The sequence below is a fragment of the Sminthopsis crassicaudata genome, chromosome 3 (genome assembly GCF_048593235.1).
Source record: "Sminthopsis crassicaudata isolate SCR6 chromosome 3, ASM4859323v1, whole genome shotgun sequence".
Lineage (NCBI taxonomy): Eukaryota > Metazoa > Chordata > Mammalia > Dasyuromorphia > Dasyuridae > Sminthopsis > Sminthopsis crassicaudata.
In genome coordinates this window covers 271271657-271283858 of record NC_133619.1, presented here as the reverse complement: position 1 = coordinate 271283858, position 12202 = coordinate 271271657, and the positions used below count along the sequence as shown (strand labels likewise).

The following is a 12202-nucleotide window of genomic DNA, read 5'->3' as shown; positions in this document are numbered from 1 at the left end:
TAAAACCTTGTATCTGGCTTCTCCATCGAACAAGACCCAACACTATTCTGCCACCTAAGAAAATTAATTTAACCTGCCAAGAATACCAAATGTTCTGGATCAGAACTAACCTAGGCCAATTCAGTGAGATAAAATACAAGTAGATTTATGGACCATAAAATGCAATCAAAACTATTTCAATAAGAGATTGAAAAAATTTTCTTCACTGAAAAAGAATAAAGACAAAAAGTCTTTTAGCTCTATTCACTACAACAATACAGGCTCAGCAGTCACAAGAGAGCTCCAGGAAAACCTTTGATAGCAATAATCCCCATCTGAGCCATATATGTTTCTAGAGGCAAAGAAACCAAAAGTCCTGCAGCCTTTCCTTTAAAGGACCACCCTAGCCTCAATGACATCATATCCATCCCCTGGTATGTATGGCATTGGATGGGATTAATATGGAGGATGGCAAAGGGAGAGTTTGGGACTTGGAAGAAGAGGGGAGAAGGGAATACAAGAGGGAACAGTAGCAGAGCAGGCAGAATAACAGTGTCATTGTGCAAAACACAGATATCAGTTCTACCAAATATCTTTTCCCTCATTTTTCCGGGAACTTTATAGCAATCTTTGTAGAAAGTCATCCTCCCCTCCCTCCCTAAGACTCTGTTTTGTAGTTATTCTCTTCTGGGTTGGTCTCTTGAACATCTTTGGACGCACAATATTGCTTCATAGTATTCAATGTCTTCTGTTTATTCAAATTTCAGCCTCAGTTCTTGATTTGGAAATCTGCCAAACTCTAGTATAGTTTTACTGGCTGAGGTAGTCATACACTGTTGGGTCCCGCTTTTGATTGCCTGGATTCCTGAATTTTGATGCAGCCCTGGCTTCTGCTTTCCCTGATGTCTGTACCCAGAGAGGCAGAAGATTTCAGAGCTGCCTCAATTATCTAGGTTCTCAGCACTATTATCTCCAAGACCCTAGGAAGCATTTCAGGTCAGATGCTGCTGATTTTCCTGAATCCCTGGACAATCCAGGTGAGCTGTGCAAACTCCTAGCTCCATGCCCAAGGTCAGAGGACTATGGATTTCCTCACTGTCTTTTGGAATATGGTGATGTAATGAAGAAGTTTGAGGGATTTGGAAAGTACTATTAAAATACTTTCCATTTAACTTTAAAACTTGTGTAGAAAATACTTCTTATTTTTCCAAAATATTTTCACTGGCCAGTCTAAAAGAAAAGCAATGGGAAGCAGAATTGTTAGACATCAATCCCCCCCCCCAAAAAAAAAAAGAGAAGGAAGATGAGAAGAGAAAGGAGAGATAGGAAAAAATGGGGGGTAGAGAAAAAGAAAAGGGAGAGGGGAAAAGAAAATAAGAAAGAGAAGATGGAGCAAGTAAAAGATGAGGAAATATAATTAATATTATAGGACTTCTACAGACTCCTTCCTAGAACCCACTGACCTCAAATGTATCAAATTAATGATACTGATTCTGGAAAGGACTGGTAGAGATGTGTGCTTGTGAAATTTGAGTAAGGAATCTCATTTCAAAGTTCTTCAAATAGTATCATGAAAACATATTCATTCAAATAATGTTTAGCAGTTAGGCAGACCATTCCTAACAGAACATCAGAACAATGTATTCATTATGGAATTCAGAAAAATTAAATTTTTCTCTTTCTATAGTTCAAAAACCTTACATACTTACTCATAAATTTAAAAAGCGTTTGTCCCCCTAAAAACAAACCAACAAAATTTTGTTTTGTTTATGTGCCTGATGTAGACTTTTGTTCTATTTCCAAAGCAGAAAGAAATACTGTTAACATACCTTTTTTTTTTAAATTTTTTATTATATATATATTTTTATAATATTATCCCTTGTATTCATTTTTCCAAATTATCCCCCCCTCCCTCTATTCCCTCCCCCCGATGACAGGCAATCCCGTACATTTTACATGTGTTACAATATAGTCTAGGTACAATACATGTGTGTGAATATCATTTTCTTGTTGCACAATAAACATTAGAATCCGAAGGTACATGCAACCTGGGCAGACAGATATTAGTGCTAACAATTTACATTCACTTCCCAGTGTTTCTTCTCTGGGTGTAGCTACCTCTGTCCATCATTGATCAACTGGAAGTGAGTTGGATCTTCTTTATGTTGAAGATTTCCACTTCCATCAGAATACATCCTCATACAGTATTGTTGTTGAAGTGTACAGTGATCTTCTGGTTCTGCTCATTTCACTCAGCATCAGTTGATTTAAGTCTCTCCAGGCCTCTCTGTATTCCTCCTGCTGGTCATTTCTTACAGAGCAATAATATTCCATAACCTTCATAGACCACAATTTACCCAACCATTCTCCAACTGATGGACATCCATTCATCTTCCAGTTTCTAGCTACAACAAAAAGAGCTGCCACAAACATTTTGGCACATATATGTCTCTTTCCGCTCTTTAGTATTTCTTTGGGATATAATCCCAGTAGTAGCGCTGCTGGGTCAAAGGGTATGCACAGTTTGATAACTTTTTGGGCATAATTCCAGATTGCTCTCCAGAATGGCTGGATTCTTTCGCAACTCCACCAGCAATGTATTAGTGTCCCAGTTTCCCCACATCCCCTCCAACATTCATCATTATTTGTTCCTGTCATCTTAGCCAATCTGACAGGTGTGTAGTGGTATCTCAGAGTGGTCTTAATTTGCATTTCTCTGATCAGTAGTGATTTGGAACACTCTTTCATGTGAGTGGATATAGTTTCAATTTCTTCCTCTGAGAATTGTCTGTTCATATCCTTTGACCATTTATCAATTGGAGAATGGTTTGGTTTCTTATAAATTAGGGTCAGTTCTCTATATATTTTGGAAATGAGACCTTTGTCGGAACCTTTGTTTTTAAAAATATTTTCCCAATTTGTTACTTCCCTTCTAATCTTGTTTGCATTAGTATTATTTGTACAGAAACTTTTTAGTCTGATGTAATCAAAATCTTCTATTTTGTGATCAATAATGATCTCTAGTTCTCCTCTGGTCATAAATTCCTTCCTCCTCCACAAGTCTGAGAGGTAGATTATCCTCTGTTCCTCTAATCTATTAATTATCTCCCTCTTTATGCCTAAATCATGGACCCATTTTGATCTTATCTTGGTATATGGTGTTAAGTGTGGATCCATATCTAATTTCTGTCATACTAATTTCCAGTTTTCCCAACAGTTTTTTCCGAATAATGAATTTTTATCCCTAATGTTGGTATCTTTGGGTTTGTCAAAGATTAGGTTGCTGTATCCTTTTTTGTCCTTTGTATCTAATCTGTTCCACTGATCTACCGGTCTATTTCTTAGCCAATACCAAATGGTTTTGGTGACTGCTGCTATATAATATAGCTTTAGATCAGGTACACTTAGACCACCTTCCTCTGACTTTTTTTTCATTAGTTCCCTTGCAATTCTCGACCTTTTATTCTTCCATATGAATTTTGTTGTTATTTTTTCTAGGTCATTGAAGTAGTTTCTTGGGAGTCTGATTGGTATAGCACTGAATAAATAGATTAGTTTGGGGAGTATTGTCATCTTTATTATATTCACTTGGCCTATCCAAGAGCACTGAATGTCTTTCCAATTATTTAAATCTGATTTTATTTTTGTGGCAAGTGTTTTGTAATTTTTCTCGTATAATTCCTGACTTTTCTTTGGTAGATGGATTCCCAAATACTTTATACTCTCAACATTTGTTTGGAATGGAATTTCTCTTTGTATTTCTTGCTGTTGCATTTTGTTAGTGATATATAAAAATGCCGAGGATTTATGTGGATTTATTTTGTATCCTGCCACTTTGCTGAAATTTTGAATTATTTCTAGTAGCTTTTTAGCAGAGTCTTTGGGGTTCTCTAAGTATACCATCATGTCATCTGCAAAAAGTGACAGTTTAATTTCCTCATTTCCTACTCTAATTCCTTGAATCTCTTTCTCGGCTCTTATTGCCGAGGCTAGCGTTTCTAGTACTATATTGAATAGTAATGGTGATAGTGGGCAACCTTGTTTCACTCCTGATGTTACTGGGAAAGGTTGCAGTTTATTTCTATTGCATATTATGCTTACTGAAGGTCTTAAATATATGCTCCTGATTATTCTAAGGAATAGTCCATTTATTCCTATACTCTCAAGAGTTTTTAGTAGGAATGGATGTTGGATTTTGTCAAATGCTTTTTCTGCATCTATTGAGATGATCATATGGTTCTTATTAATTTGATTATTAATATGGTCAATTATATTAATAGTTTTCCTAATATTAAACCAGCCCTGCATTCCTGGAATAAATCCTACTTGATCATAGTGTATTATCCTGGAGATGATTTTCTGAAGTCTTTTTGCTAATATCTTATTTAAGATTTTAGCATCAATATTCATTAAGGAGATTGGTCTATAGTTTTCTTTCTCAGTTTTCGATCTACCTGGTTTAGGTATCAGTACCATGTCTGTGTCATAAAAGGAGTTTGGTAGGACTCCTTCATCCCCTATTTTTTCAAATAATTTATATAACATTGGGACTAATTGTTCTTTAAATGTTTGGTAGAATTCACATGTGAATCCATCTGGCCCTGGGGATTTTTTCCTGGGGAGTTGATTAATAGCTTGTTCTATTTCTTTTTCTGAAATGGGACTATTTAAGCAATTTATCTCCTCCTCTGTTAATCTAGGGAGCCTATATTTTTGGAGGAAGTCATCCATTTCACTTAAGTTATCAAATTTATTGGCATAAAGTTGGGCAAAGTAACTCCTTATTATTTCTCTAATTTCCTCTTCATTGGTGGAAAGATCCCCCTTTTCATTTGTAAGACTATCAATTTGATTTTCCTCTTTCTTTTTTTTGATCAAATTTACCAAAGGTTTATCTATTTTATTGGCTTTTTCATAAAACCAACTCTTGGTTTTATTTATTAATTCAATAGTTTTTTTACTTTCAATATTATTGATTTCTCCTTTTAATTTTTGTATTTCAAGTTTAATTTTTGGTTGGGGGTTTATAATTTGGTCTTTTTCTAGCCTTTTAAGTTGTAAGCTCAATTCGTTAAATCTTCTCTTTCTCTATTTTCTTCAGATAAGCCTCTAAAGATATAAAATTTCCCCTTATTACTGCTTTAGCTGCATCCCAAAGATTTTGATATGATGTCTCATCATTGTCATTATCTTGGGTGAAATTGTTAATTGTTTCTATAATTTGCTCTTTCACCCAGTCATTCTTTAAGATGAAATTATTCAGTTTCCAATTACTTTTTGGTCTATTTACCCCTAACTTTTTACTGAATATAGCTTTTATTGCATTGTGATCTGAGAAGAAGGCATTTATTATTTCTGCCTTCCTACATTTAATTTTGAGATCTTTATGTCCTAATATATGGTCTATTTTTGTATAGGATCCATGAACTGCTGAGAAGAAAGTATATTCCTTTCTATTGCCATTCAGTTTTCTCCAAAGGTCTATCATACCTAGTTTTTCTAATGTTCTATTTACTTTTTTAATTTCTTTCTTGTTTGTTTTGTGGTTTGATTTGTCTAAATCTGAGAGTGCAAGGTTGAGATCTCCCACTATTATAGTTTTACTGTCTATTTCTTCTTGCAGTTCTCTTAACTTTTCCTTTAGAATAACATACTTTTTTTAAAAAAATTAAAACCAGAAAATGACTCACTCAAAACATTTGAACTCTAAAGAACAAACCAGTTAAGGATTCAGAAGTGTCTTACTATTCCACTCACTTAGAAAGGATATTCCAAAATCCATTTAAGTAAAGAGAGGTATTTCAACAAAGTACCAATATTTAGAGCTTCAATAATTGTAAGAAAATGTTTAAATGGCTCTTCTTACCATTTTTCAATTGAACCATATCCTAATAGTCAAACTTAAAGCATTGATCAGAGCATTTGGCAAATAAAATTGAGCAACAATACAAAAACAGTGCATTCTACACAAAATTAATCTGATCAGTCACATTAAAAGCAGATGACTTATCTTCTGATTATTTACACCAAGTATCTATTATGCCATATAATCCTCACCATAACTCTGTGAAGTAAGTAGTACAGGTATCAACAATCCCATTTTGTAGATGAGGAAAATGCAAAACAGAGAGAGGTGACATGAGTATCTGAAAGATGCCCAGCTAGTAAAAATAGCTTTCCCTAAACTATAACCTAAGTCACCTGACTTCCAGTGCAGCTATTTCCCACTAAAGAAAATGTTTCTATATTTAAGGGGGTTGGAAAGAGAAAGGGAAGGAGAAGAGGGGGAGAAAGTAACAGATAAAAATAACAGCAATAACAAAAGCACTAGGTTTTAGAGGACATAGAAGAAGAGGAAGAGTCATTTGCATTTATACCACTGATACTATTTCTAAGAAAGTCACTCTTACTGTTCTGGATCTTAAGTTATTGATCTATGTTAATTAATAATTAATAACTAAATAATATTATTAATATAAATTAATATAGTATTTATAATATAATGATATAATTATAATAATATAATAGTTAATAATATAAATTAATGATTAAATAATAATTAATAATTGATTAATAAACATTAATAAAAATATTATGATTGAATGGACTCTAGAATACTTTAGAATTTACTAAATCTGTGATCTTGATAGAAAAACAATAACAATAACCATATATGTTGATACACACAACTGTAATGTGTGATAGGCATATTGTAGACACCATATAAATGCTTGGGAAGCTAGCCAGCACAGTGGATAAAGTTCCAGGCCTTGAATCAGGAAGACTCAGCTTCTTGAGTTCAAATCTAATCTCAGTCACTGACTAACTATGTGACCTTGGACAAGTCACTTCATCCTGTTTGCCTCAGTTTCCTCATCCATAAAATAAGCTAGAGAAGGAAATGGCAAACTGCTCCAATATTTTTGCCAAGAAAACCCCAAATGGGATCACTAAGAGCCAAGCACAACTAAAAATGACTGAACAGCCACAAAAATAAATGCTTATTCTCTTTCCTTCATTTCCCTTTTTCCCCCAGTGTCTTATTTACTTCTGGAAACATATTCACTAGAAAAATCTACATCAAAAACCTTGTATCCAAAGTTGAGGCTAGTTTTATGAAGTTGGTCAGGAAATAAAAGACTAATTTTCCCAAAGTAATCTAAAATGTCACATATATATTCACATATGTACGCACACATAAATATCTACACATATGTTTGCATACATGTACATATATATAATATGCAATTATTTATATATATATATATATATATATATATATATATATATGAAAAATCACTCTTCTCATTCATAAGTAGCTATATAAATAAAATAGTAATGCTAGTGCTCAACAGTCTTTTCCATGAAGGCTTTCATGAAGACAAAAAGGTAGTAAAGATAAACAATTTAGCAGCCAATTTAAATAGATACCTTGTGGCATTCCACTATTTTTCAGCTGTGGCTCAAGTACTTGAATTGTGTCATCTTCAAGATAGAAGTAGATTTTACAGTGTCTTATTCTATATAATTCTTTATCTTTATCTGGCACTTCATCTTCAAAATAGGCATCAAAACATAACACCTGTGAAATAAATGTAAATTTAAAAGTTCAGAAAATATATTCATTTATTTTTAAGGTAACTGTATGTGTTTTTAAATAGGTACCTTTTAGCAATATCACCTATATATAACTATAGATATAAAATAAAAGTTATACTATGTGAATATTATGTACTTTCAACATCAACTGGTAAATATAAGGAAAAATCATTAGAGCAGTGAGACAGTCATACATTTGAACTGTATCTAACAAGATACAGCTCACAGTGGATTGCCATTAGCAGGTATTTTACAGATAATATGCTTCTTGGAAGTTAAGAAATCCTTCAGCTATGCACGTCACTGCTATCACCTCCCACAATGAATAACAACAATAATTACAAAATATCTTGGTTTTAGGTAAACATTCATGTAGCCTGAGAGACCACAATCCCATTTCCCAAGGCATTTTAAAGAGACAGAACTACATTCTTCTTCCAACTAAATTGAAGTTCTTTCAAGGTAATACTGCATCTTACATTTCTCCTGGTTCCCTACAGTACTGGTTTAGAGGGGAGAAAAATCACTAGTGGTCAAAAAAATCTCTATTGGTGGAATGGTTCACTGACTGAAGGAAAAAAAGAAAGGAAGAGGGAACCAAAACAAGTATAAAAGGGGAATTCCTTGAAGTGAGATGAACAATTGCTGTTCTGAACTCCAGGAAGAAATTTAGGTTGATTATTCTCACATAATATCCCAAAAGATTTTTTTACTACATTCTTACCCAAAACCAGATGATGATGATGATGATGATGGCTATCATTTAAATAGAACCTACTATGTTCCAAGCAGCATGCTAAGCACTTTACAGCTATTAATTCATTTGATTTTTACAACAACCCTGGAAGGCAGGCTGCTATTATTCCCATTTTGCAGTTGAAGAAACTGAAGCAAACAGGTTAGTAGATCAGGGTTAAGTAGATCAATCCCAGGATCACACTGCTAGTTAGTGTCTGAGTATGGATTTGAACTTTGGTCCTCCTGACTTCAGGATCAGCACTTACTCTAGAATGTCACCAACTATAACCCTAATAATATAGCCTAAGGAAGTATCAACAGATTGTTATGTCCCACAGGCACCTCAGACTCAATATGTCAGAAACAGCACTCAATATCTTTCCTTCAAAATCCATCCCTCTTCTGAACTATACCATTCTAGTGATCTCCCTCAAGTCTTTTCTCACTCCAAATCATTTTCCCCACAATTGCTAAAGCACAGGTCTGACCATGTCACTCACCTACTCGATAAATTTTCATGTTACCTATTGCATCAATGATCAAGGACATATTTTTTGGTATTTAAAGCCTTTCAGAAGTTTCTGAATCTCATGACCAAGACTCAAAAGTTTCTTCAGTTCCCACTAAGTCTCCCTGCCCCCACCCACCCCCAAAAAAAACTCATAAAAAGAAAAAGAATTGTGTGCTAAAGACAAAACAATTGTAACTGTCTCTACATTAAAAGCAAAAAGCTTAAAAAAGGTAATATAGCCTTATAAATAAACTGTAGAGATAGCTAATCCCTAGTGTTGGACAACAACCCTTCACCACACTCTGAGTCAGGATCAATAATTCAAACCGTCTGACACACATTCTGGGATCCACTCAGCAATATCCCTGATGCTACACAGTCTCTGCCAGCACATTCCAACCCCTGCCTTCATCCCCAGCATTGTTAAACAAGCAATGAACTTCGTCTCTGACTAATTACATGAAGATAGTAATGAGGTAAGACACATAACAGGTAGAAAATTCTACTGTGCTCAAGTTAGCCCCCTAGTTAGGGAATACCAGAATGGCAGAAAATCTACTTCCTTCAAATATGCAAAAAGTGTCAGATAATGACTCATCACAGAGAAATGAAGAGCAGGAAAAAACTATAGCAGGGACCCTGGTGTGAATAGTTGTACAAGATCTGAAGGAAAGGGAAACACAATTCAGCAGGAACTAGCCCTGTCCAGTAAGAAATTATATGGGAAAGTGAAATTATTTTTAAAACCTATGCCAATGAAAAGTTAATTTCCCAAAGTGGGAGATAAGTCTAACCCCAGATTTAAACATACCAATAAAAGAAAAGGAATCAGAAAATAAGTGATAGGAGAATATAAAAGGGGAAATACAAACTACCAAAGATCTCAGAAGGAATCTAATGGGGGGAGGCACCTGGATGGGGATGATCTAAGAGGGGAGGTACCTAGGATGATATAATGGAGGAAGGTACTAGAGAGGCTCCTGATATTCTAATGATGACTAAGATATAAGACCTTTATCCTATCAAACATCAAGAGGGAATGATTATACCTTGATGTCTTGGGGCAGAGTAACTGAGGTAGGACAATTAGAAAAACTGAGTCAGGACATTAAAAAGGAAGTGTGGTACAACATTCCACACTCTCTCTCTTCTGACTATTCAAATCATTAATTTACCTTCCTCTAGAATGTCTTAGCACCATAATTTTGACCAACACTATGTGAAGCAAATAAACCAAAATAAAACTAGAAAAATCCAAGGATTTATGGCAAGGACAAGTGTCTCCCTGATAACCCCAGAGTTAACAGCAGTACAAGAGGCTCCCTGTTGCAGCATGTCAGATCCTTTGCAGTTGGGGATCATCTTAGCCACAGAATCCAGTTTGAGATGGACAGTTCATATTGAGTTAGGTCTGTGGTCATTTGTGCATTTAACACAGCTTCTGCTTACATAGGGAGTAGCAGGGCTCAAGACAGTCCTGCTCCCCATCCTAAAAGAGGCACTGTCTGTCAGGGACTCCAAAAGGGGGAAAAAGTGGGGCCTGTGTTCCCTCTCAATAGAACAGAAGATGCTACTGGGATCCAGATTTCTGAGCAGATTATGCACAATTAGACCAAGGCAGGCAACCCCGAACTCTTAGAGGCCTGATACCAAACTGCAAGGTCCTTTGAGAATGCTGAAATACTAATTAAGGGACTAGGGTTACAGGAGTGAAGAAACAGATCAGAAACTGCCAGTCCCAAAACAGGTGTCTTATTTCTGGTTGTTTCTAAAAAATAATCCCCAAAACTGAGTCTGCCAAGGCAATTCCAACAGAATAAGGGATTTCAAAGTCAAAATATAACCAGAAAATCAGAGTCCAATAAATTTAAGCAAAGAGTAAAAATGAAAAGGACTTCCAATTCAATCTGAACTAGTGAGATAGGGGGTAGAGCAGAAGTACCTAAGGCAAAGTGAATAGGAGCTAGGAGTTCTCATTCAAGAAAAGTACACCAGTTTCCCCAATTTCCTATTTCTTCCTCCATTTTTTCTCATGGAAAGGAATTGTCAAATAACCATCCCACATATAAATTCCAAGAGTGAATCATACATATATATAAAACAGACTAAAAATCCCTCAAACATAACAGCAATAATTATATAAGTTTAACAATTTCCATCCCAAGTCTTGAACACAGTAATACAGTTAAAATTTTAACAATAATTCCACCACTTTCCCATTCCCCCATATCAGTCCAAATTACATCAGAGCAGGGGCTATGGTCTTCTCAAAAACTGCTTCCTGCTAAAGATGGGTGGAATTGATCAGTCCAGGGAGGGGGCATGTGACCCCTTTCAGGAAAGTTAACAGAACTTCACTTTAACGAGCCATTGTTCTTCTCTTATACTCAAAGATAACCAAATCTAGACTGCATAGGCAACAGTAAAATTATTTTCCACAATTTTAAAAATGCCCGAAAGAATACTCAGAACAAATCTGGCATGCAAAGGTAATAGTAAAATTATTTCCTACAATTTCAAAATCATCCTAAAATTTCTAATCAAATGTTTTCTCCTGCCTGAGTTTCAATCAGATAAGGTTTTATTGCCCTTTACTCTAATAGGCTTTGAAAATTTGTTCCTAAGAAAAAATCATTAGCCAGTTTAAAAAAATACTCATAAATTAGTGCAACATGTTAAAATTTAAAATCACAAGCAAATTTTATACTAAATACAGTTGCAACATTGAAATAACCAATTCCCAAATTTCTTAATCATTGTTTAGCAGAGCTTTTAACCAACAGAACAGACAAGTCACACAGAACACAGATCACACAGACATAGACTGCACAGTTATAACATTAAACAAAACATTTAACACATATAACCAGAGTGCCCAAAAAGGCGCTCACAGTCAGATCAGACCAGATGTGTCTTAGAAGACACAAAACCAGAGGGATCATCAAGTGTCCTGGAATAATATCCTTCTCAGAATTTAATTCCCATCAGCATTTTATTATTCTGAGAATCCAGATGCTAGCACAAACAGAACAGGTAACCAGATCAGATTATGTCCTAAAACAGACATCCAGACTTACTCTCACATGGGTGAAATGAAGGTGTCCACTATGGCGTGGCTGCAATTGAAAACTGCTCTCTTTCCTGGAGACTCTGGAAAAAAATCCAGAGGGCTAGTCTCTCCAGGCCAAAAATTCATATCTCCGGACGTCCTGAGGCCCAAGGCAGAAACCCAAAGGTCCCTAATCTCTAATCCTGCTCTTATTTTCTAATATCTCACTCGGGCCTCCAAAATGTAATGCCAAAGAAACTGAGGCAAAATAGAGATTAAAGAGTTATTAATATTTTATTTGAAAAGGAGAGATTTACTGGGACCAA

General features: G+C 35.1%; 1 protein-coding gene across 2 annotated transcripts in view; it reads right to left on the bottom strand.

Moving 5' to 3' along the window:
* Positions 1–12202, bottom strand: part of EFHC2 (EF-hand domain containing 2) — a 241330-nt gene that overhangs the window by 148987 nt on the left and 80141 nt on the right. For both annotated transcript variants that reach the window (XM_074300803.1, XM_074300804.1), the window contains exon 3: positions 7411–7561. In XM_074300803.1, the coding sequence (XP_074156904.1) occupies positions 7411–7561 (151 nt within the window). The remainder of the gene's footprint in view (positions 1–7410; positions 7562–12202) is intronic.